We start from the raw sequence: 24,998 nt of genomic DNA on the forward strand, positions 1-24,998 counted from the left end.
ATGATAATCAATTAATCATCATATCTTCGGTTTTATTATTATTTTAGAAAAACTTTAGTACAAATAGTGGGTTTGTCTAACAAGTCTAAATTTGTATAACCCTATGTGAAAGAACCTTTATTTAGGAAGAGTTCCTTTGGTAACTTATAGACTTTTGTTTGAAAATTTGTTAAAAAATTGTATATTGCACACGATAAATTATAAAACATACAGTACAAAGGTAAAAATTCATTTTCCTTCTCCTTCAAAATTAGTAATTTATTTTAATTCTTATTTAGTAAGTTAAAATAGTTAATAGTTCATTTTGGTTCTTATATTTTAAAATAGAAGTATTCATGGGTTGGGTTGAGTCGGGTTAGGAGGGGTTTTGGAATCGACTTGAATTTTTGGGTTGGCCATATACATGAATCAAGTTTGAATTAGATGATCAATCCAATCCAACCCAATATTTTTAGGTTGGGTTGGGTTGAGTCATCGGATTGTGTGTGTGTTTTTTTTTTAATTTTTAATTTTTAATTACCATAATAGAGAGTTGATTAAAAATAACTAGATGGATGAGATTAAGATACAAAATGGAAGAAGATAATATGAAAACATTAATTGAAGGGCTAGAATTAAAACTAAATGGACGAAGATAAATATATATATTTATATATATAATTTTAAAAATACACATATATGTGCATAAATTCGGATTGAGTTAGATTGACCCAATTTTTTAAAGGTTAAATCCAAGACCCAACTTAACTCGAGACTTCATCTAACCCAATCTAACACTTACGGTTTGGGTTGGGTTCGTTGGATTGTCGGATTTTTTTAACACCCATTATCTACATTTTAAACTCTAGTCCGTATATTAAAAATGTTCTTTCGTCTCGTAAAATAGTGATCAAAAGTTTAATAAAATCATGGTTAAATTTTAGAAAATATATTGAATATAATTGAAATTTAAAGGACGTAGACTGAAATAGTTTTTTTTAAAAAATAAAAACTCCAAAAGTTTTACGTGGCAACAAGAACTGATTCCCCGCGACTGGGAGCGACACGAACAAAACCAGAAAAACTAAACCCTAGGCCTAGCTCCCATCTACGCGGTTCGGATTTCCTTTGCTGTGTGGAAAAATCCAACGGCTTGTTCTGTGTCTTGGGAGCGGCCATGAAGATGTTCGAGATCAACGGAAGCACCATAACTCTCGCCCTCTTCGTGGACGTCACCAATTCCAAGTACTCTTTCTCGCTCTATCCGGTTTCCCGACAGTGAAATTTTGGTTGACAGTGATTAGTGAGGGAATGGTTACCTTATAAAATCATGTGGGCTCGATTTTGTTTTTGTTTGTTTCTTTCCAGCTGTTTGATTTTGGGATATCTGCCAACTGTTTGAGAAAATGCTTCAACTAAATTATGCAAGAAATTGAGGAGAGCTAATTCTAGTGCACTTGAATTTCATTTTCATAACATAATGTGATCGCTTTTATTGAATAAACTTGCTAGTTCCTGATAAATACGATGTGGGGTTTCTTCCGTTTTTGAAGTGGCAGTAATGTCTGTGTTGGATTTTACGAGCTATTTGTGAAAATCATGGGGGTTTAAATATAATTATGACCTATGGGTATCATTTGATACGTTCTTATGTGAGTGTATTATTTGTTAATATTGTTAGTTGTGGTTAATATTATACTACTCTCGCGTTCAAGGGAGACTTGTTGTACATGCACTGGAGATTTAATAATATCAGTTTCTGCTTCTCTCCCATCACTGATTTCTTCTTCTTCTCATATGCCTGAGTTCAATTCATATGTATGTATTTGTAGAACAAACTATGTTATTGACAATTGAAGTGCCTAATAAAGTAATATATTTTCAGGGAACTTCTTGATTCTATGCAAGCTGGAACTCTGGAGCCGGAAGTTGCATTTCTCAATGCCTCTCTTGTATGGTTACTTATATATGCTTATCAAAATACCCCATTATTGTTTCAGCTTTGAATTGTGTCTACGAATTCTCTAACTTTTGCTAAATAAAAAAACTGAAGACAGATCCCAGATGTTTTCCCGGTGCTCGCGTCTGCTTATAAGACACTTGTATCTAAGTCAAGGGATTCTCTGACTACCCGCACCCCTCATTCAGAACTAGTCTACAATTATTCGGGTTCAAAGCATGTAATTATTCTATCTGACTTCTTGAATATTACAGTCTGTGCTTATTTGTTTGTGGCTATGTACGAGTTATATTTTGATTCAATCAATATGCAGATTACAGAGTCTTTAAAAAGATGCGGAATTTCTGATAACTCCTCTTATGTCCTTGCGGCTCGTTTTAACGCTTCTCCTGCCGAGGTTGGATTTAGATCTTGTGAAACTAAATTATCTTACCTTGTTGTACACGTTTATTTATAAACTCTGAATTCTTGAAAAACTTTTTTCTTTTGTACAATCTATTTTCCATGGTAGATGGAAGCTGTTGAGAAACTTGTACATGGTAAAGAGATCAGCTTAGAGGAGTTGGGAGAGAGAGCAGACCAAGCTAAGATTCAAAAGGTGCAGTCTATGTCTTCATCATCTGCCAATTTTGGTTTTTTCTGCTTAGAAGTTTGAACTCAGGGCCTTAGGGAGGATATCTAAACATGTTAAGCTCTTACCACCTAAGCACCCGTGGGAGCAATCAATTTTGGTCTCGTCCTTACCAATAGCAAAATCAATTGATAATCTTTTTCTCTCCAGCATTTTAAGATCACCGGACCCGAGTTGACGGTGTCCTCAGTTGGAGATGCTATAACATGTCGGATCGCTGCACGCGATGCCTTGTAGGCGAAAAAAGCTGCAACAAAGTTTCATCTTGGGCAGTTGGCACACAAAGTTACTCTTCTCTGTAGGCGAATCATGAATGTATTAAATTGTTTACAGTTAGTATTACTTTTAGGTTGATGATGCAGAATGTTCAATTAATTATGCTGTTGTTGTCCTTTGGGATGGAAATTGATTAATCAATTGGCGCTTGCTGTTTCTCTGTGCTTCTTTTTTGGCCTGATATTGTTTTTTTTTGGTTAAAAACCATTTTTGGTCATGTGTTGTAATAATGATTTAGTCGTATTTTCAAATTGGTAACAATTTTGTTCTCCAAATTTTAATGCGTAACAATTTAGTCTATGTAGTTTAAAAATTGTAACAATTTAATCTCTACCTTGAAAAATCTCATCGAAAATAAGCGTGGATTAATTGAAAGACTAACTCATCAATTCAATGAAATTAGAAGGATCAAAAGTATTTTTTAACTCTCTGAATCTTTAGAGTGAAGAGTGAAGATTTGAATATCTGATCTTTTTAATTGAAAATACTTGTCGATTGAGTTGATTTATTTTCAAGTTGGCATAACATTTATGATATTATATATGAGAGTGAAGAGTGAAGATTCGAATATTTGATCTTTTTAATTGAAAATAATGTCGATTGAGTTGATTTATATTCAAGTTGGCATAACATTTATGGTATTATATATGTTTCACTTATTGATGTTCTCTACTAATTTTCTATAAATTTTCTATAAATTTATTTTTAAGAATAATTAAATTCCAAAAAACTTAACTAAAAATATACAAAATGTTACAAAAAATGTTTATATTTCAGAAAAATAAGCAGCAAAATATAAAATAGATCCCACATAATAAAATTAAAATATTTATTCTTGTGATGGGTGTTACCTTATTGAATTTTTGAGATATGATACATTTTATCAAAATTTAAAACTGTGTTATGCAGAAGCATGGCTAATTAATTTACGTCATTATTTGAATTAATGGTCAAAAATACTTTTTATTGAAGTTTGGATCAGTTATAAATTAAAGGATGTTCAAATTAAATTATTACTTTTTTTAAAAGACGTTCGAATTAAATTAAAAGACAAAATAGGTAAATCAAATAAATAGTGCTACGTGGCAGTTGTAAAGAATATAAAATTGTCATTAAAATTCAAATCAATCAAAGTTTAAAGAGTGTTTCTAAAATTAAAATACATTAATAAAATTATTTTTTAGTACTGTGAGACTTTATCTACTATGATTAAATGAATTTTGATTCCCTTTTTATTTTTTTATTTGTTATTTTTAGTTTATAAGCTTTCATATAATTGATGTTAATTCCTAATTTTTGCCTAAAAATTATTATAGATATTGCATATTAATTTTGATATATTTAGCATATAAACTTAAAAAACATTCAATTATGTTGTCTTAAAATAATTTTCTTTTATATCCATTAATTAGTTTTTGGTGAAACATACCTATCGAATAAATTTTGGTTTGTTCGACAAGGTAAATAGAATGACACCTGCAACATATTATCTCGTTTGAAGTAAAAATTTAAGGATCGATCTTCACTTCTACCCACATTTATTAGATTAAAAAAATAAAAAGAATTAGTTATTGTAATCAAGTCAAAATCTCAACTCTTGAGCTTTATAATAAACTTCAATACGGTTGTTTTTGTAAATCTATATTTTGAAATGCATTATTTATTTTATTAATTTTTTTGAGTTTCATTATTTTGTCAGGTTATTTGAAAAGAAAAGAAAGACTATTTTTAAAACCAAATAATAAATGAGAGAGATGATTGTGGCTCCGTGGGCCGAACTTATTTCATCGTTATTTTCTTCGAATTTTTATGTAATTTAAATTAAGAGCAATTAAAGCAGTCTATATTATAATTTTATTTTGAGTTAGCTTTTTCTCCACGCACCCTCCAACGTCTACTCAAACGTTCGTAGCTCTCCCGCTCCCGCTCCCGCCTTATTTTTTTTCTTCTTCTTCTCCTCTGTGGTCGCCCTCGTCTTCAGTTCCCCTAGTCAACAATCCAGCTTTGATTTCCTTTTCCGATCTCATTTATGGGTTCTACTTAGGGTTTTCTCCACTCTCTTCATTCAATCTCGCTCATCATCAGTCGATTACTGGTTTTGGAAGTATTGTAATTATATTTTCATGGTGATCGCTCGATGTTCTACCGCTTCGATCATCTCTTCCTTCTTCCTCATCCCCTCGACGGCAACCGATGTTTCTCCGTCCTCTGTCTACGGCCTCCGATTCAAATTGTGGTGGTCGGAGGGATGTTAGGTTCAACAACCGAGGGAGAGGCGCAACAAAAGTTTTGCATCCCTAGGGTTTCGTTTTGCTCCATCTAAAATTCGGTTGGTTTTGTCTATCATACACATGTTCGATCCTTATACTTCTCAACCTCGTGTTTTTAATCCTTCTTGATTTTGATCGCAGTGAAACTGAGGTCGAGGATTGGGATAGGCACCCAGATCCTGACCAAGACCGAAGCCGGGGGCAATTTGATATCGCAGAAGGCCGATCGTGACCAAGATCATTATGATCAGTATGATGAATGGAGGACGATTATCATTATGAGCAAGGCACTTCTGAATCCACATAATAGAGAGAGGTCTCTTGATGTGATTTATGAATATAGGCGCACTGAAAGATCTCATTCGAGAGAGTATTAGTTTCTCATGCTGCAGTGTCTTTTACTGGTAAGTATCTACTCACTAACCATCATTTTATTTCCAATAATTTATAAGCAAGTCTTCGCCAATATTCCTGAATGTTCTGTTCCATATTTCAATTTTTTGTTTAATTTTTCTGGTATTTGTTTTAGTCTTTAAGTTTAATCTTTATTGTATCTTTTGTTTTTCTTTTTTGACGTTTTTTTGTGCTACAAATTTCATTTTTTTTATTTAGAGGTTAAAAGATTAAATTACAATAGAGATTAAACCAAGAATTAAGGTTTACATGTAACATGGTGGAAGGGCTTCGTATTGGAATAGACATATTAAAACCGAAGGATAACAATTCTTTTGGAGGGAGAAGTTAGTTTTTGAATAAATGCTGTAAGGAGCTTGTAAATGTTATAGATTTGTGGGCAAAGTTTTGGCAACTGTGAATCTCTTCTATCTAGTCGTTGTAGTTGAAGATGTTTTCTTAGGCATAAAGTATGTTCAAATTAGAGATCCAGTAGCATATGATATTCAATTTTACATAATTTTGGACAAGTGGTGAAGAAGCTTGTAAATTCAAAAGGAACAATTCAGTGATGCCAAAAGGAGGTCATTGGGAATTTTAACCAATGGGAGTATTTGAATAGAAGTTACTTGGGCTACTGTTTTTGGAGAAAATTTGGGTTGTTTTGGTCAAATAAATAAGATGGATAAAGGATAATATCCTAGTATAGTTGTCGGTTATGCATTTAAGGAGGGAAATGTTATTTGTTGGGATAAATGAATTTTGGATTAAATTAAAGAATGAGATGAGATCACAAGTTACTTTTTTTTGTAAAGACATCATGTTTTGAGAAGAAGGTAGGAATTTTTGTGATTTGGATTAGACAAAATGATCGAGCTACCAAGTACTTAAGGCTTGTTTCATAGACGTTGAGGAAAAAGGGTCGTAAAGATTTACAAAGTGGATGAAGTTATAAGATGACTACATGAAGGTACTTTCTTAAAATTATTGATATTCTTCCTTGAAAAGTGAAATAGAAAGATAACATTACAGATTATGTAACTTTAAGTTGAAGAAGGTACATGTATTATGGTGGAAGGACTGTCTAAGAATAGGCAAATTTAACTTGTAGAACGAAGAATGGAGAAGATGATTTTGGAGTAAGATGACATGTGTTATAACAAGCTCGATAATATTATATTTTTGTTGGAAAAGTTAAAGACAAATGTGAATCACTTCAATTTGGTTATTACAGTTGAGGATTTTGCTTCCATTTGGTTACAAAATTTTGTACGAGTGGTGGAGAAATTCACAAGTCTAAAAGGGGCAATTGATGGATGATGAAAAGGAGGTTTAAGGGAATCTTAAACAATGAAAACACTAGAATAAAAGATATTACATCTATTGTTCCAAGAGGATGGTCAATCAGACAGATAAAGAGAACATTGTGGATTTTTAAGTTGTATGATTTGGTATTTAAGAAATTTATGGACTAAAGAATGAGATGAGACTGCAACTTTTCTTAAGATTTCTCTCTTTTTTTCTTTTTGACTGGAGGGCAAGAATATTTTGTTATTTGTTTTTGATATAATGAATTAGCTACCAAGTATTAAGGTTTAATTTTGGGTGAGGGAGGAGAAAGGGTTGTAAAGATCGGCAAAGTGGATGAACTATTATAGTGATGGGACGAACACTTCTCATAATCATTGACATTTTGTTTTAAAGTAGGGATTTGGTGGAAGGAGCAAAGAAAGAGAAATTCTTGGAGGAGTTGCTTTTGGAATATAATAACATATGTCACGAGAAGCTTGGAATTTTGTGGGGCAACTTAAGACAATGTGAATCACTTCCATCTGGTAATTGTAGTTAAAGATCTTTCTTAGAAACATAGTTTGTTCAAATTGGAGATCTATTACTAGTATATGATTTTTTGTTATACAAAATTTTGGACGAGTGGTGGAAAGCTTGTAAGTCAGAAAGGAACAATTGAGGGATAATGAAAAGAGGTTTTAGGAAATTTTAACCAATGGAAGCACTTGAATAGAAGATATAAGGGGTATTGGTGGCAGAGAATAGTTGGATTGTATTGGTCAATAAGATGGATGGATAAAGAACAATCTTTTAAAGGAGAAAGATACGTGTAGTCCAACAGAAAACTATGTATTATAATAGACGATATTAAAATAAAAAAGGGAAAAGGGAAAAGTTTGTTTTGGAACAAGATGGCATGTGCCATAAGAAGTTTGGATTGTATTGGTAAATAAGGTTAATAATTGAAAAGATGATGAAGAGATTTGAGAGAATTGTAATGAATGGAATCGTTAAAATAAAAGATTGATTCTACTGGTCAATAATATGGATAAAAAAAGATTTGCAAAGTAATATTAAGATGATGTAACGAAGATACTTTCTTAGAATTACCAATAAGTTTCCTCGATAATTAGATCTTTGAGTGAGTTGAAACATGGGAGAATCAGAATAAAAGACATTTGGGTTATTGGTGGCAGGTAATAGTTGGGTTGTATTGGTAAATAAAATGGATAAAGGAGAATCTTTTGGATTGTTCGAGTTCAATTGGTATTTATTTAAGGAGGAAGGAAGGTACTTTGTTAGGGTAAAAGGATTTTTGATTAAAGTATGAAACTGGAATTCGATTCTTTAGATTTTTTGTCTGAGTTTTTGTCATTCTTTGGATTGGAGTATAATGATTGAGCTACCAAATGATAAGGTTTATTTTGGGACAAGTGAGGAAAAGGGTTATATATTTGCAAATTGGATAAAGTATTAAGATTATGGGACGAAGATATTTTCTTAGAATTGCCAATAAATTTCTTTGATAATAAGATGTTTGAGAGGGTTGAAACAATGGAAGCACCAAAATAAAAAAAACATTAGGGCTATTGGTGGAAGAGAATAGTTAACAATGGAAGCACCAAATTAAAAGACATTAGGGTTAGATTCTATTGGTCAATAAAATGGATAAGGAAAATCTTTTGGATTTGTTGAGTCGAATTGTTATGTATCTAAGGAGTAAGGGAGATACTTTGTTATGATAAAGAGATTTGGATTTAAGTACAAGTTTCAACTTTTTGTCTAAAGAGTTCTTGTATTATTTGGATTGGAGATAATGATTAAGCTACAAATAATAAGGATTATTTTTTGGACAAGTGAGGAAAAAGGGTCGTAAAAGATTTTGCGAAGTAGATAAAATATTTAGATTATGAGATGAAGATTCTATTTTAGAATTGCCAATAAGTTTCCTTGAAGAATTAAATTGGAAAAAGATTCACATAGTGTTGTAGATGGAGGACTACGTATTCAAATAGACATAAAATTTTTGAAAAAGAATGTTTCAAAATGTTTTTTGTGCAAAGTTGAGACAATTGTGAATTACTCCCATTTAGTTGTCATAGTGGAGATTTGATGGACAAGGGGTTAGAAGAAACTCATAAGTTTAAAAGGAACAATTGATGGATGATGAAATGTGGTTTGAGAAAATTTTTTACCATGGAAGCAGTAGAGTAAAAGATATTGGGGTAATTGGTGCTAAAGAAGGTTTTATTGGTAAACAAGACGGGTAAAGGGTTAGAATTCTTTGAAAAGTTTATTTTAGAATAAGACAGCATAAAGAAATTTGTAAATGTTCTAGGTTTGTGTGGAAAGTTAAGAATTTTTGAGCCGTTTCATTTGATTTTCATAGTTGTGAATTTTTCTTGGCCATGTAGTTTGCTCAAATTGGAGATCTATTAGTATACCTATGCGGTTTTGAGTTTTACAAGTTTTTGGATAAGTTGTGGAAAAACTTATAAGTCTACAAGGAAGAATTGAAAGACGTCAAAAGAGATTTGAGAGAATTGTAATGAATGGAAGCATTAGAGTAGCAGATGTTAGTATAATTGGTGCTAGAGAAAAGTTTGACTCTATTGGTCAATAAGATGGATAAAGGACAATAGTTTGGATTTGTTGAGTTTTGTTGCTATGTATTTAAGGAGGGAGACAAATACCCGTTAGGGTAAAAGAACTTTGGATTAAAGAATGATACTAGACTTCAATTTCCTGTTTTAAGAATTCTTTTCTTGAGAAGTGGATAAGAATTAAGAATTCTTTTCTTCAGAAGTGGATAAGAATTTTCGTCTGGGGGTACTGATTGAGCTACCAAGAAATAAGATCTTCTTTGGGCTTGTGATGGAAAAAGGTTATGAAGACGATAAAGTGGAATGAAGTATTAGGATGATCAGATATAGATACTTTTCAGATTGCTATTGGTTGGCTTGAAGGATTAAATGAGAATACATTAGACATTATGTACTTGAAGGATTAAATGGAATGATATCTGTAGTTTCGTGGATGGAGGACTATGCATCAGAACGCACATATTAAAACCAAAAGTGAAGAATTCCTGGAAAATTTAATTAGGGAATAAGATGACATATTTAATAAGAAGTTTGGATGTTATAGATTTGTGCGGAAAGTTAAGATATTTTGTGAATCACTTCCATCTGGTCATTGTTGTGGCAGATTTTTAATGGTATATGGTTTTTAGTTGTTCAAGTTTTGGACAACCAGTTGAGAAAGTCATAAGTCCAAGAGAAACAATTGTGGGACGACGATTCATAGTTGGATGGAAGTTCTAAACATGGATGCATTACAATAAAAGATATTGGGGTTATTGGTGAAGTTGGATTGATTTGGGAATAAGATTAAAAAAGTACAATATTTTGAATTTATCGAGTTTTATAGTGATGTATTTAACGAGGGAGAAAGATAATTTGTTAGGATGATGGAGTTTTGGGAAAAAGAATGAGATTGGACTTTAACTTTTGTTCTAAAGAGGTTGATGATAATTTTTCGTTATTTGGATGGGAGATAGTGATTAAGCTACCTTGAATTAAGGTTTGTTTTAGGAACAAGGAGGAAAAAGGGTCATAAAGATTAGCGAGGTGGGCAAAGTATTAAGATAATAGGACGAAGATACTTTCTTATAATTGCTGATAATTTGCCTTGAAGATTGAAATGAGTAATGATTAACATTAGAGATTATGTACTTAAGAGGGGGGAAAGATACATGAAGTGTGATTAGATGAATGACTGCATTTATATTACAACCAAAAATTGAAGAATTCTTTTAGAAGTTTATTTTGGAATAATATGACATAAAGAAGTTTTGAAATGTTCTAGGTTTGTGTGAAAAGTTAAGGGATTACCAAAAATGGTCTTAGACAAGGAGACCCCCTCTCACCTTTTCTCTATGTTCGTAGGAGACTCCTTTAGCCGTTACATTCACTTATATAGGAAGACAAGAAGTAGTTGTCACTCATCTAAAGAATTTTCATTATTTGGATAGGAGGTAATGATTGAGCTATCATGTATTAGGGTTTGATTTGGCGCTAGTGAGAAAATAGGGCTGTAAAGATTGGTTGACAAAGTGGGATGAAGTTATAAGATGATTCGATAAAGGCACTCTCTTAGAATATTTGGTATTTTGCCTTGAAGAATGAAATGAAATATAAACATTAAGGATTATGTAGTATGGTAGAGGGCTATAAAACTGTAGAAAGAAAAATTCTTTGAGAAGTTGATCTTGGAATAAGATGACCTTGCTATAAGAAGCTTGTGAATGTTTTGGATATGTGGCAAAAAGTTAAGACAGAAAACTGTGAATCAATTACAATTTTAGTCATCGTAGTTGAGGATTTCTCTTGAACACAAAGTTTACACAAATGGGAGATCCACTTGTATGTTATTTTGTGCACAAAATTTTGGATAAGTGGTAGAGACTCATAAATGAAAAGGAAGGATGATGGAAAGAGGTTTAAGGGAATTTTAAAACAATGGAAGCATCATATAAAAGATAATATGACTATTGTTACCTGTGTAAAGTTGGATTGTATTGGTCAATTAGATGGATTAGATAAGATTGTGGACTTGTCAAGTTGTATGGCATTTAAGGAGGAAGAAATATACTTTGGCATAAAAGAATTTAGGACTAAAGAATGAGATGGAGTCTACAACATTTTTTGGATAAGTGGTGGAGAATAAGACACAGATACTTTCTTAGAATTACTGACAATTTGCTTTGAAGATTGAAGTATGAAGATATCATTAGATATGATGTACATAAAAGGAATAGATGCATGTAGTGTGATGGATGGAGGACTATGCATTGGAATAGACCTATTAAGACAAGAAAAACTTAAGAATTCCTTGAACAGTTTATTCTCAAATGAGGTGGCAATTGACATAAAAAAGTTTGAAAATGTTCAAGGTTTGTGTGGAAAGTAAAATATTTGTGAATTGTCCATTTTGTTTTTGTAGTTGTGGATTTTTATTGAGCATGGAGTGTGTTCTAATTTGAGATTTATTGGTATATGGTTGAGTTTTACAAGGTTTTGGACAATTGGTAGAGAGATTTATAAGTCTAAATGAACAAGTGAGGCATTGGTATATGGTTGAGTTTTACAAGGTTTTGGACAATTGGTAGAGAGATTTATAAGTCTAAATGAACAAGTGAGGGATGCCGAAAAGAGGTTTGATGGAATTTTAGAGAATGGAAGCTCTAGAATAAAAGATATCAGGGTAATTTGAGCTAAAGAAAGTTTGGTTGTATTGGTCAATAAGATGGGTAACAAATAATGATTTGCATTTATTGAGTTTTATGGTTATGTATTTAAGGAGGGAGAAAGATACTCTGTGAGGATATTGGAATTTGGATTTAAGAATGAGACTAAACTTCAATGTTTTGTCTTAAAGAGTTCTTGTCTTGAGAATTGGATAAAAATGTTATTTACTTACTTGGTTGGAGATAATAATTGCGCTACCAAATAATAAGCTTTGTTTTCGGGCCAATGCGGAAAAAGGGTTGTAAAGATTCGCAAAATGGACGAGCTATTAAGGATTGGACAAAGATACTTTCTCATTGGTAGTTTTTTCTAAAGAATTAATTTAGGAGAATACATTAGAGATTATGTATTAAAAGAGGAAAAATGTATCCGTAGTCTCAAATGGGTGGACTATGTATTGGAATAGACATATTAAAATGAAAAAGTGAAGAATTCTTGGAAGAAAGGTTTGGGAACAAGAAGTTTGAAAATGTTTTAGGCTTGTAAGTATTTGCGTGAATCACTTCCATTTTGTTTTTGTAGTTGTGGATTTTTTTCTCGGGCACGGAGTGTGTTGGAATTGGTGATATGTTGGTATATGATTGAGCTCTACAAGGTTCTGGACAAGTTTTGGAGAGATTCATAAGTCTAAAATGGGATGATGAAAAATGTTTGATGGACTTTTAAAGAATGGAAGCTCTAGAATAAAAGATATTAGGGTAATTGGTGATGGAGAAAAGTCTGATTGTATTGGTAAATAAGATGGATAAAAGACAATAATTAGGATTTATTGAGTTCTATGGTTATGTATTTAAGGAGGAGAAAGATAGTTGGTTAGGATATAGGAATTTGGATTTATGAATGAGACTGCACTTCAATGTTTTTGACTTTAGAGTTACTTTCTTGAGAATTTGGATAAGAACTTTCTTTATTTGGTTGGAGATAATAATTGAGCTACCAAATTATAATGTCTGTTTTGTGGCCAATGAGGAAAAAGGGCTGTAAAGATTCACAAAGTGGATGAAGTATTAAGGATTGGACAAAGATACTTTCTTATTGGTGGCTTGCGTTGAAGAATTAATTTAGAAGAATGCGTTATAGATTACGTATTGCAAGAGGAAAAATATATTCGTAGTCTCTGGATGGATGGAATATGTATTGGAATAGACATATTAAAACGTGCAGAATTACTTGAAAATAGGTTTGGGAATAAGAAGTTAGGAAATGTTGAAAATAGGTTTGGGAATAAGAAGTTTGGAAATGTTATAGATTTGTATGGAAGTTAGACATTCGTGAAACACTTCTTGTAGGTCTTCATAGTAAAGAATTTTTATTGCATACAAAGCTTGTTCAAATTGGAGAAGATTGTTAGTTTGAGAAGTCGTAGAAAATAAGTCTAAAAGAAACAAGGGATTTTTGAAATGTGGTTTGTGGGAATTTTCAACGAAGGAATCACTAAAACAAAAGATATTAGGTCTATTGGTGAAGTTTGATTGTATTGGACCTAATGGTAAATAAGACTGATAAAGTAAAATATTTTTATCTTTTGAGTTTTATGGTTATGTATTCGAGGAGGGAGAAAGACACTTTTTTTGGATAAAGGAATTTTGAGAAAAAGGAGATTTGACTTCCAAATTTCATTTTAAAGTGTTCTTGTTTTGAGAATGGATAAGAATTTTCATTATAGGATTGAAAATAATGATTGAGCTACCAAGAATTAAGGTTTGTTTTTTGGTTGTGAGGACTAGCATGGGTGGATTATTATCAAGATAATAAGATGAAGATATTTCTTGAAATTACCGACAATTTGCCCGAAGATTGAATACATGTTGTGTGGTGGATAGAGGACTATGCATTGGAATAGATATATTAAAACCGAAAACTTTAGAATTCTTTGAAAAGTTTATTTTGGAATAAGATGACATAAAGAAATTTGGAAATGTTTTAGGTTTGTGCGGAAAGTTGAGGGATTTTTAGTCACTTCATTTGATTTTCATAGTTGTGGATTTTTCTTGGCCATGTAGTTTGCTCAAATTGGAGATCTGGTCGTTAACTTTAGAATTCCTGGAAAAGTTATTTCGGTAATAAGATGAAATGTTCAAGATGTGAGTGGAATGTTAAATATATTTGTGAATCACTTCCACTGGTCGTTGTGGCAGATTTTTAATGGTATATGGTTTTTAGTTGTACAAGTTTTGGACAACTAATGGAGAAAGTCATAAGTCCAAGAGGAACAATTGTGCGACCAAAATTCGTGGTTGGAGGGAAGTTCTAAAAATGTATGCACTACAATAGAGTTATTGGTGAAGTTGGATTAAATTGGGAATAAGATTAATAAAGTACAATATTTTGGATTTGTTGAGTCATGGCTATGTATTTGTTGAGTTTTGGGAAAAAGAATTAGATTTGGACTTCAACTTTTGTTCTAAAGAGGTGGATGATAATTTTTCGTTATTCAGATTTGATAATGATTAAGCTACCATGAATTAATGTTTGTTTTTGGAAGAATGAGGAAAAAAGGTTGTAAAGATTCGCAAAGTGGACAAAGTATTAAGATAATAAGATGAAAATACTATCATATAATTCTGATGCCTTGAAGATTGAAATGAGTAAACTAATGATCACATTAGAGATTATGTACTTAAGAAGGGGGAAAAGATACATGTAGTGTGATTAGATGAATGATTGCATTTGAATGGACGTATTAAAACCAAAAATTGAAGAATTCTTTGAAAAGTTTATTTTGGTATAAGATGGCATAAAGAAGTTTGGAAATGTTCTAGGTTTGTGTGAAGAGTTAAGGGATCTTTAATTACTTCCATTTGGTTTTCGTAGTTGTGGATTTTTCTTGGACATAAAGTTTGTTCAAATTGGAGATTTTTTGGTATATGGTTGAGTTTTACAAGTTTTTGGACAACTGCTGGAGAAACTCATGAATCTAAAATTAAGAATTGAAGGATGATGAAAAAGAGGTTTGATGGAATTTGAAAGAAGGGAAACACTAGATTAAAAGATAACAAGGTAATTGGTGCTAGAGAAAAGTTTGATTGTATTTGTCAATAAGAAGGGTCAAGGACAATAGTTTGGGTTTGTTAGTTTTATGATTATATATTTAAGGTGGGATAAAGGACAATAGTGAAGAATTATTCGAAAAGTTATTTTACGAATAAGATGGCATAATTGACTCAGAAGTTTGGAAATGTTCTAGATTTGTTTGAAAAGTTGAATAGATTTTAAAATCACTTCCATTTGGTGCTCATAGTAGAGGATTTTTATTGGACACAGTTTTTTAAAATTGGAGATCTATTGGTATATTAATTTCAAGTTTTCAAGTTGTTGGACAGTGGAGAAACTAGTAAGTCTAAAAGGAACTGGAGGGAAGATAAATTGTGGTTGGAGGAACTTTTAACAATGGAAGCAATAGAAGGAAAGATATTGGGGCTATTGGTGAAGTTGGATTGTATTGGTAAATAAGATAGATAAAGATATTGGAGAAAGATACTTTGTTGATAAAGGAATCTGGTGGGAAAGAATAAGATTGGTCTTTCAACTTTCATTATAAAGAGTTCTTGTTTTGAGGAGTGGTTGAAAATTTTCGTTATTTGGATTGGAGATAATGATTGAGCTACTAAGAACTAGAGTTCGTTTTTGGGATAATGAGATTAAACTGTCGTAAAGATTAGCAAATTGAACAAAGTATTAAGATCAATGGACGAAGATACTTTCTTAGAATCGTTGACAATTTTCCTTGAAAATTGAAATGATGAGATAAAATAAGAGATGTACTTGAAAAGAGGAAAAGATACATGTGTGGTGGATGGAGGATGGGCTATGCATTAGAATAAACATATTAAAATTGAAAACTTTAGAATTCATTGAAAAGTTTATTTTGGAATAAGATGGCATCACAAAGTTTGAAAATGTTCTAGGCTTGTGTGTAAAGTTAAAGGGCATGCGAATCCTTCCATTTCGTTATCGTAGCTGTGGAATTTTCTTGGACAGGAAGTTTGTTCAAATTGGAGATACATTAGTATATGGTTGAATTTTACAAGTTTTTTGACAAGTGGTGGGGAAACTTATAAGTCTTAAAGGAAGAATGGAGAGATGACAAAAAGAGATTTTGGTGCTAGAGAAAAGTTTGATTGTATTGGTCAATAAGGTGGACAAAAGACAATAATTTAGATTTATCGAGTTTTATGCTTGTGTATTTAAGGATGGAGAAAGATACTTTGTTAAGATATAGGAATTTGAATTAAAGAATGAGAAATTGGTATATGGTTTTTAGTTTGACAAGTTTTGGTCAATTGGATGAGAAACTTATAAGTTTTAAAGGAACAATTGAGGGATAATGAATTGTGGTTGGAGGGAATTTTTAATGATGGACGCACTGTAGAAAAAGATATTGGGGTTCTTGGTGAAGTTGGATTGTATTGGTAAATAAGTTTAATATAGTACAATATTTTGAATTTTTTGAGTTTTATGGCTATGTATTTAAGTAGGGAAAGATACTTTGTTAGGATAAAGGATTTTTTTTGAGGAAATAATGAGATTGGATTTCATATTTTTTTCAAAGAAGTGTGGATGAGTGAGGAAAAAGGGTTGTAACGATTTGCAATGTGAATGAAGTATTAAAATAATAGGATGAAGTTACTTTCTTATAATCGCGAGCAATATGCCTTGAAGATTGAACGAAGAAAAGATAACATTACGAATTATGTACTCAAAAGAGGGAAAATGTACATGTAGTGTGGATGGAGGACTTAGCATAGGAATGGACGTATGAAAACCAAAAATGGAAGGAAGGATTCTTCAAAGAAATTCCCCGACACTCTTTCGCAATGCTCCGACTGAATCCATTTCCCTTTTCCGGCGCCTTTCACAATGGAATCAAGAAAACTCTTTATAGAAATCGAAAACAAAGTTTTGGATGTGGTTTTGACCCTAGAAACAAGGAAGAGTCTTGAAAAGAATGGAAAAACACAATAGGAGATACTTCACTTTCTGTAAAAAAAAAATTATAGCAGTTTGGATTACAGATTCCCTTTTAGACCTCCTCATGTTGCTTCAATCCTATAAATTTTTAGGAGGATAGAATGTAATGGGTGCGTCATATGGATCCACAAAAGTAACAAATAGAAGGGGAAGCTTTGTAGAGATCACAAAGGTAAATGCCTCAAGTAGAAAAAAGAATTTTAGTAATACCTTCATACTACAAATACAAAGGATGGACAACCTTCCTATTCGTGGATGGAAATGGGAAAGAAGTCTAGAGGTACCTTTCATGAGAGACCTTTTCTATTTCTTAGGCCTTTTTTGAGACTCAAGTTGGTTGTCCATATATGCAGGATGCTTCAATCATTAGCGTTTTTCGAGACCAATGGTGAAAGCTCACTGGTTTAATTATCATTGAAATGACATTGATGGTGATATTTTCAAGAAGGCAGCAATGGTTGTTAATCTCTTTGGAGCCTTCTTTAATTGCTTTTCAAAACGATTGATACATTTCTGGTACCAAAAAATTGTGGAGGAAGCAAATCCAAACCTTTTTCCTTAGATTGAATATTCCCTTAAGGCCTTTGTTCTCTTGTAGTTGTTTTGTTCATCATTGTTTTATTTCTCTTGTGTCTTTTGGATTTTGTTTCTTCCTGTGGCTTTTTTCCTTTCTTTCTTTTGTTTATTTTTCCTTTTTCTCCTTTTGGAAGTTTATATCAATGAAAAGTTTATTTCTCGTTCAAAAAAGAGAAATAAGTCCAAAACAGGAGGAACGGAGGGTCAAAAGAGCAGCCTGTAGGTATTCTTAAAGTTTCCAAATTCTCCATCCTTCACCAACGGCAGGAAATGAAGAAAGAAAGAAAGATATGTTGGAAAATAGTGAAGTTAGAGGTTGAAATGGGAAGGGACCTTAATGGTGATGAGAATGAATTTCCATAATGATTGAGGGAGAATCTTAGAAATGCTCCAAGATCAGTTGAAAGAATCTTTCATCATAAATCATTCCCAATCGGATAAGGCCCTTTTGAAGTGCAAATCGTGAGATGTGGCAAGAATGCTAGCCCTAAACGGGGGATGGGTCACTTTTGAACCTTAACCCTAATATTAGGAATTAGGATGCCATAAAGCATTGAAGAATGAATGTAGTGCCGTCCTAGGGGGGATGGGTTAAAGTTAGGAATGTTCCCGTACATTTATGGAGCTCAGCAACTTTCAATGGAATAGGAAACAACTTAGAAGTGGCTATAAAAGTTAGAAGCAATTAATGTGGGTTTATCCTTGCTCAAGTGGTCGAAATTCATGGCACCTTTCCACTGGAGATGGCAACGACCTCTTACAGAGAGAATGGGTTCCTCGAAAATTATGTTTCATAGGTTCAGATTGTTGGACTGCTGCTGAAAGAAGAGTCTAAATAAGAATGGTACCTTTTTGGCACATGTAGCCCGCACTCAACATCCTGTAAGATTGAAATAACCTGACAAAACTTGCTTTCAGCTGCAGTGTATATAAAAACTTGTCCGACCTTAAGCGGCACGAGAATGTTGTAGTTGCTTGTTTTGTGGTGAATGTCTTGTCCAACAAAATGTTTTCGATCATGATTTCGTTTCCGAGGAAGCCAGGTGCCATTTTGGTGTGCAGATGTTGTATTCCCTGGGCGATTCCAGTGGTTAATTCCCATTTACTGAGGCCATTTCGGAGCCTCCTTCCTTTTCCAATATGTGTCTGATGTTACAATATCGATAGCCTTTCGAAAGGTCATCTCTCCCCTAAAAAACTATGCTAAGTTCTTCCCCATGAACTATTTTCTAAAAGATACATCATCCTATTCCCACTACCTCTATTTATATTCAACTTACCCCTAAGTAATTACCATAACCTCCATAACTAATGTACTAATACTATTCCAAAATTATTCTAATAGGATTCTCACATTACTCCGCCCTTCAATGACACCTTGTCCTCAAGGTATGGATACAAAAAAGGGAAAAAAGAAAAAAATATGTTTTTTTAACTCACCCACAAAAACAGGAACAACTATGTTCTCAAACTCTAAGAAATAGTCGATTCCTTTTATGCAATAGTTATATATTCAACTGTTCAAGTTTCTTTCTCCTAGTTCTTGTGGTTGTGGATTTCTCTCCAAAAATTATCTCATTCTAAAGCCTTTGTTTTTATTTGGTGGGTGCACCTGGACTTTATGTTGTCTCTCTCCCCTACCTCATTTCCTCTCTCCTCTCTCTCTCCTCTCTCTCTCCTTCTCTATACTATCCCTCTTTCTCTCTATCTTTCCTTTCCCTCTCTCTCTCTCTCTCTCACTGTCTCTTTCTTCCTCCCTCCTTTCCTATCTTTTCCTCTCTCCATCCCCAAGGCACCATATACTTAAATATATTAATATTTTACGTGTTGAATTGCATAAAGATAGCCGAGTTTGATTTTATTTTATGAGAACATTGTCTTATAAAGAGAGAATAATTTAAATATTAATAAAGGATCCAGAACCTGGCATCTTTCCGTTGAAGGTAAAATTTGAATTTGTGATAGATCATTTTGCATCATTGTAATGAGTTTATTCTTTTTGGGGGGACAAGGCCCATTATTGAAAGTCTGTATTACCTTAAAAGATTGGTGAGAACAGTGAAGGAATCAATAGAGAAGGTTTTGGGATAGAGTCTGAATTTTGGGGGTTTAAGGAGAGCTTTTGTTTCCATTGACAGTTAACGAGTAGCAGCACAGACAATTGGAACTGGAACAAGAACAGCAAAAAAGAGAGCCGAATTGCCCTTGAAGCCAAGGGAAGGTATGCATGAACTTACCAATTCGTTTTCTCTCTTTTATTTATTTGTTTTTTCAATGAACTGTAATTTTCTTCTTGGATTTGCAGATTCTAATCGTTACCTTAGTCTTGGTTGGTAATAGGGATGGCAACGGGGTGGGGCCGGGGGCCATCCCCATCCCCACCCCTGTCCCCGAAATTTTGGGGGCGGGGACGGGGCGGAGATTCCCTGATTATAAATATATATATATATATTTTAATTTTTAATTAATTATTGTTATTACTAGTACAAAAATGGAAAAAATGGCCAAATGGGATATTAGCTTGAGTTTGAGTTTTCTTTTTTTAAATTAAAAAGTATTTATAAAATTAATGTATATTAATATTGTTATATAAAAAATAGAAAAAATAATAAAATATTATACTGGACGGGGACAGGGCGGGGAATCCTTCTCGGTCCTTGCCCCATCCTGAGAACTCCGATTGGGATCCTCGATTTGACCCTGTCCTGGTCGAACTGGGGATTCTCCGACCTGATCGGATCGGGTACTTGCAGAATTTTTTGCCATCTCTGATTGGTAATCTCTTATCTCTCGATTTGGCGGCTTATAATCCCTATGTTCTCAATTTGGCAGGTGTGTTTTGTAATATTTTCATAATATAAGCTTTAAAAAAATTAATAATAATTAATAATAAGATTGTAAAAAATAATATTCTTATTTGTCATAAGGAAAAATTAGTTTAAAATATGATATTATAGGTAGGTAGGAAGAGTGAGAGATACACTTAATTTTTTTTTAATTATTTGATTTTTTAAAATATCATTTTATAAGTGCTTGTATTTTAATTATTAGTATCATGGAAAGATTGGTAAAAAGATTTAACAATCGTAGACACGTAAAAAAGATCGCAGGGAAGAGTCAAATTAGAGGAGAGATGGAGTTAAAGAAGTCTTAAAGTAAAAAAAGTTTTTTTTTAATAATAATTTTGAATGATATTGCAATTCGACAATTTTATTAATGATTTCATTTTAGAGAAGCTCTTCGATGTTAATATAAAAAAGTTTCATTATCGAAAAATAAAAAATAAAAAAACTAATATATAAACATCATGATAAAACAGCTTATTTTATTTATAACGATCTATTTTTAAAAATTACTATAATAAAAATTAATTACAACTTCTGACACTTTTTTTTTACTACAATTAACCTAACACTTCGCTTTTGTTGAGAAATACGTAATTTGTTTGTTTTTGTACATCTATATTTTGAAATGCATTATTTATTTATTTATTTGAGTTTCATGATTTTGTTATGTTATTTGGAAAGGAAAGAAACCAAATAATAAATGAAAGAGGGATAGAAAGAGAGCGATGATTGTGGGCTCCGTGGGCCGATTAGGGGGGCCCATCATTTGTTATACTGCCAACTTATTTGATCGTTATTATTATTTTTTTTTTTGAAATTTTATGTAATTTAAATTAAGAGCAATTAAAATAATTTATATTATAATTTTATTTTGGTTGAGTTACAGACTCCTTTCTGGTTGATTAAGAAACGTGCTCCCTCTCCCGCCTTCTTTTTCTTCTTCTCCTCCTCCTCTGTAGCTCTCCCTCTCCCGCCGTCTTCAGTTCCCGTAGTCAACAATCCAGGTTTGATTTCCTTTTCCGATCTCATTTATGGGTTCCACTTAGGGTTTTCTCCACCCTCTCACTCAATCTCGCTCATCACCAGTCGATTACTGGTTTTGGAAGTACAGAAAATCATATTGTAACTTTCTTCTTGGTTTCCCAGGTTCTAATCGCATCGATCTCGATTTTGTGAGTTTTTAATCTCTTCGCTCCCGATTTTGAGGTTTCTCAATCCCTAGATTCTCAAATTTGCTGGTCGGAGCAGATTTCGAGTGAAGGAAGGAAGTGAAATCCAAATTTAACACGCTCGTAATTTGGTCTCTCCCCTGATAATTCCGCAAACCACTTCAAATTACAGCACAAAATCCAAAGAAAATTTCATCATCTCGTCTCCATCGCTGGATTTTCCCTTATCGGACCTGCTCGTTGAATTTGGTGCCTCCATTGTCTCTCAACATTAATCAGACTTCTGATTCGTGTATAGTTCTGGGGGCGCAAATGAATAGCTCCTCACCAGCTAATTCTTCCATTTCTACCACAGCGGTTGCCGGAAGATGTAGCACCAATGCAGCAATGTCAGTTGATGATTTTCGCTTCCCCGCCAATTTAATTTCGATACCAGAGCGCAAGGACGAGGTCATGAGCGGTTAGTTTCCTTTGATCTCTCCTTTTCTCGAGGGCCGCTTTCAAATTTGGGTATCTAATTGTGATTTTGCTGCACTATCTTTGTGGATTCTGATCTTCAAGTATAAAATTCCTATTCATTTTGGTGGCTTCAATTATTTTGGTGAAGACTTCCATTCTCGATTTGATCCCTCAAGTGCCTTTCATGAACCGCGTTCTTTTAAGCTTGTGTTTTTGCTTCATTTATTTATTTATTTATTTTTATTCATTTGTGCTTAATGGTTCCTCCAACTCTGAAACAATCTTGTTGATGGTTCTACTTTTGTAGTTGTAAATCAGTTCATGTTGTTTTGTGCCATATGGGTTTCTTGAGGCCATGATCGATTTCTGGGGAGCTCATGAACTGTCAAAATGTTACGTTCTCTCACCATTATGTAATGGCATGAGAAACATATAACCGGTAGCCTCTCTAGCTAACTCTGCGATGGATGATGTGACTACTAACTAGAGAAGGGAGAAAAAGATTTTGTGAAGCGGTGATTGGAAAAATCATTGAAAAACAAAAACTCCAACCAATCATCCATCACAGGCCAAAAGAAAAAGATTTTATATACTTTAATGGAGTTATACTTTGATAGATTTCACCTTCATTTAGCGTGCAATACCATGAATTACATAAAGAGTTAAGAGGGAAATGACTCATCCTAATTTTTCACGAACTTGTTCAGATTTCTCAGGTAAAATAAAAATTATACAATATACTGGTTCCTCGTTCCTTTTTGAACCTCTATTCTCTGAATTAGGAGAGTAGAAATAAAACTTCAGCTATTTCTGTTGCATTCATAGAGAGAATTAATCTGATCTTCTGTTGAAATGTTTTGATATTTCCCACTTGTGTTATACTTGGGTGTTTGTTTATTAAGATGAACAATGGGATAAGAAACTCATTTTAGTTGGACATTGTAATGGCTTTTTGCTTCCTACGCATAAATAAATCATTTCCTCTGGGAGTAAGGTTTGAATTTTCTCTGAGTTACAGCTCTTAAATCTAATATAATGGCTGCGCTGAACAAGGAGGTCAAATCCCTGGATGACGATAACTGGATGTTTGAAGGTCCTCGCTCCAGTATCAACCTTATGTCACGACAAGGTCAACTATTTAACTTTCCACTTGCTCACTCTACATTCTCATTCTACACATGTATGCATCAGTTAATGCATGTGCATATACTTATCTGTGGAATGCATTTGTAAGGAAGCATACATTCATGTACATATGCATGTGTTCAGTGATGTGTGTTGCACATAAAAATGAGTTACAAGAACGCATACTTGTGCCTATATACAAATCATTTACATGTCTATTTAGCTGGCTCTTGTTGCGTTCTGCTGCAAAAAGGGTTTGACCTGACATCAGGAAAATTTCAAGTGCTTTTGGAATAAATGAATAAATGATCGAGAAGTCGAACCAACTGATTCTTAAAATATGCTCTACTGTGAATATAAAGAATGCAAGGGTAAGCAAAAAATGGAGATGTTTTTCTTGTTTCTGGTTAACAATAGGTTTCAGTTTTTAACTAGTTGCGACATGTGAACACCACCTCGAGACATAAGATCTTTCCTAGAAATTGTGTTCAAGAACTCTTGTGATGGATGTTGTCCAGTTTCATTGTTCACTACATTTTCAATATTTTTCCCCAGCAACTAGTTGAATTCAGCAGTTTACTTCTGTTTCTTGTTCTGTGTTCTCTATTCAAATGCTATTTTCTTGACTAGTCGATTTTTGCGCTTTCAAGGTGTGCTAATTGCTATGCAATTCCCTATCAGGTGGTCCTTTCCTCAAAAAGACAGAAGAGGAGAAGATAATGGGTCGGATTGATAATAATTATTAAGAGATCTTCAGCCTGAAGACATCTTGTTATTGTGGTGGCTGGCGCTGCGCTTGGACAACACTCGGTTTCATTAATCAAGTAATAGTTCTTTTCAATCGTGTAAGTTTAATTTTCAAATATGAAACAGCTAATTTCTACAAACAACTCTCCTAATCTCCCAAATTGGAAGAGGAAAAAGCTAGCAGTACAGGGGGGAGGAACAAGACCTCTGCTACCACATCGATCCTAGATCATTACAAATTAAAGAACTAAATTGTTACTTCAGTAAAAAGATGTAAAGATGAAAAGTATTATTTAACTTTTTTTTTTTTGAATTCCAACGAGTAGGGTGAAGATTTGAATATCTAATCTTTTTGTTGAAGATATATTTGGCGATATAGTTGTTTTATGGAGTTTGTTTAGAATACAATAAAATAAAACTATTTATGGTTAGAGGGACAAAATTCTACCTTATTTATGTATAATCTTTTCGTTCTAAATTAGGAGGAAAAACTTGTTGTATTATATATGTTCAATTATTGATGTTCTCTACTGATTTTCTTGTATTTTCGATGAATTTATTTGTAAGAATAATTAAATTCCAAAAAACCTAACTAACAATATATTACAAATGAATGTTTATTTTTTAGAAAAATAAGCAGCAAAATATAAAATAGATCCCACATAATAAGATTAAAATATTTTGTCTTCCGATGGGTGTTACCTTATTGAATTTTTAAAATACGATACATTTTATAGAACTTTAAAATTAGGTTATGTAGAAGCATACATTTTGGCTAATTAATTACGTAATTATTTTAAATTAATGGTAAAAAATACATATTATTAAAGTTGGGATTAGTTATAAATTAAAGTATCTTCAAATTATATCAGAAGGCATAAAATTGGTAAATCAAATAAATAAATAGTCTCATTGGATGCTATAAAGGACATAAAATTTTGTCATTAAAATTAAAATACATTAATAAAATTATCATTTTCTTAAATGAGTGGAAATT

At 32.7% G+C, this 24,998-nt stretch overlaps 2 protein-coding genes across 7 annotated transcripts; both read left to right on the forward strand.

The window, feature by feature from the left end:
• Nucleotides 1–1,000: 1,000 nt before the first annotated feature.
• Nucleotides 1,001–3,002, forward strand: LOC111017625 (EKC/KEOPS complex subunit tprkb-like protein). Of its 3 annotated transcripts, none has more exons than XM_022293439.2 (6): nucleotides 1,001–1,224; nucleotides 1,865–1,931; nucleotides 2,037–2,159; nucleotides 2,253–2,336; nucleotides 2,451–2,537; nucleotides 2,721–3,002. In XM_022293439.2, the coding sequence occupies exons 1-6, from the start codon at nucleotides 1,157–1,159 to the stop codon at nucleotides 2,805–2,807; spliced, it is 516 nt and encodes a 171-aa protein (XP_022149131.2). In that variant the 5' UTR covers nucleotides 1,001–1,156; the 3' UTR covers nucleotides 2,808–3,002. The 3 variants fall into 3 exon arrangements, with proteins under 3 accessions (XP_022149131.2, XP_087974062.1, XP_087974064.1); XM_088117936.1 differs by lacking the exon at nucleotides 1,001–1,224 and adding an exon at nucleotides 1,296–1,631; XM_088117938.1 differs by lacking the exon at nucleotides 1,001–1,224 and adding an exon at nucleotides 1,655–1,797.
• A 1,711-nt stretch (nucleotides 3,003–4,713) lies between these two features.
• LOC111017716 (protein SAMBA) lies at nucleotides 4,714–24,375 on the forward strand. Of its 4 annotated transcripts, XM_022293558.2 has the most exons (8): nucleotides 4,714–5,175; nucleotides 5,258–5,520; nucleotides 19,794–19,876; nucleotides 21,388–21,505; nucleotides 21,648–21,673; nucleotides 21,750–22,130; nucleotides 23,148–23,258; nucleotides 23,905–24,375. In XM_022293558.2, the coding sequence occupies exons 6-8, from the start codon at nucleotides 21,983–21,985 to the stop codon at nucleotides 23,985–23,987; spliced, it is 342 nt and encodes a 113-aa protein (XP_022149250.2). In that variant the 5' UTR covers nucleotides 4,714–5,175; nucleotides 5,258–5,520; nucleotides 19,794–19,876; nucleotides 21,388–21,505; nucleotides 21,648–21,673; nucleotides 21,750–21,982; the 3' UTR covers nucleotides 23,988–24,375. The 4 variants fall into 4 exon arrangements, with proteins under 4 accessions (XP_022149250.2, XP_087974651.1, XP_087974652.1 ...); XM_088118525.1 differs by having other exon boundaries at nucleotides 19,961–21,505; nucleotides 21,648–22,130; XM_088118526.1 differs by having other exon boundaries at nucleotides 21,382–21,505; nucleotides 21,648–22,130.
• Nucleotides 24,376–24,998: the final 623 nt, after the last annotated feature.

Source organism: Momordica charantia (genome assembly GCF_013281855.1).
Source record: "Momordica charantia cultivar OHB3-1 chromosome 10 unlocalized genomic scaffold, Mcharantia_2.0 BLBB01000010.1, whole genome shotgun sequence".
In the NCBI taxonomy this organism is placed as follows: domain Eukaryota; kingdom Viridiplantae; phylum Streptophyta; class Magnoliopsida; order Cucurbitales; family Cucurbitaceae; genus Momordica; species Momordica charantia.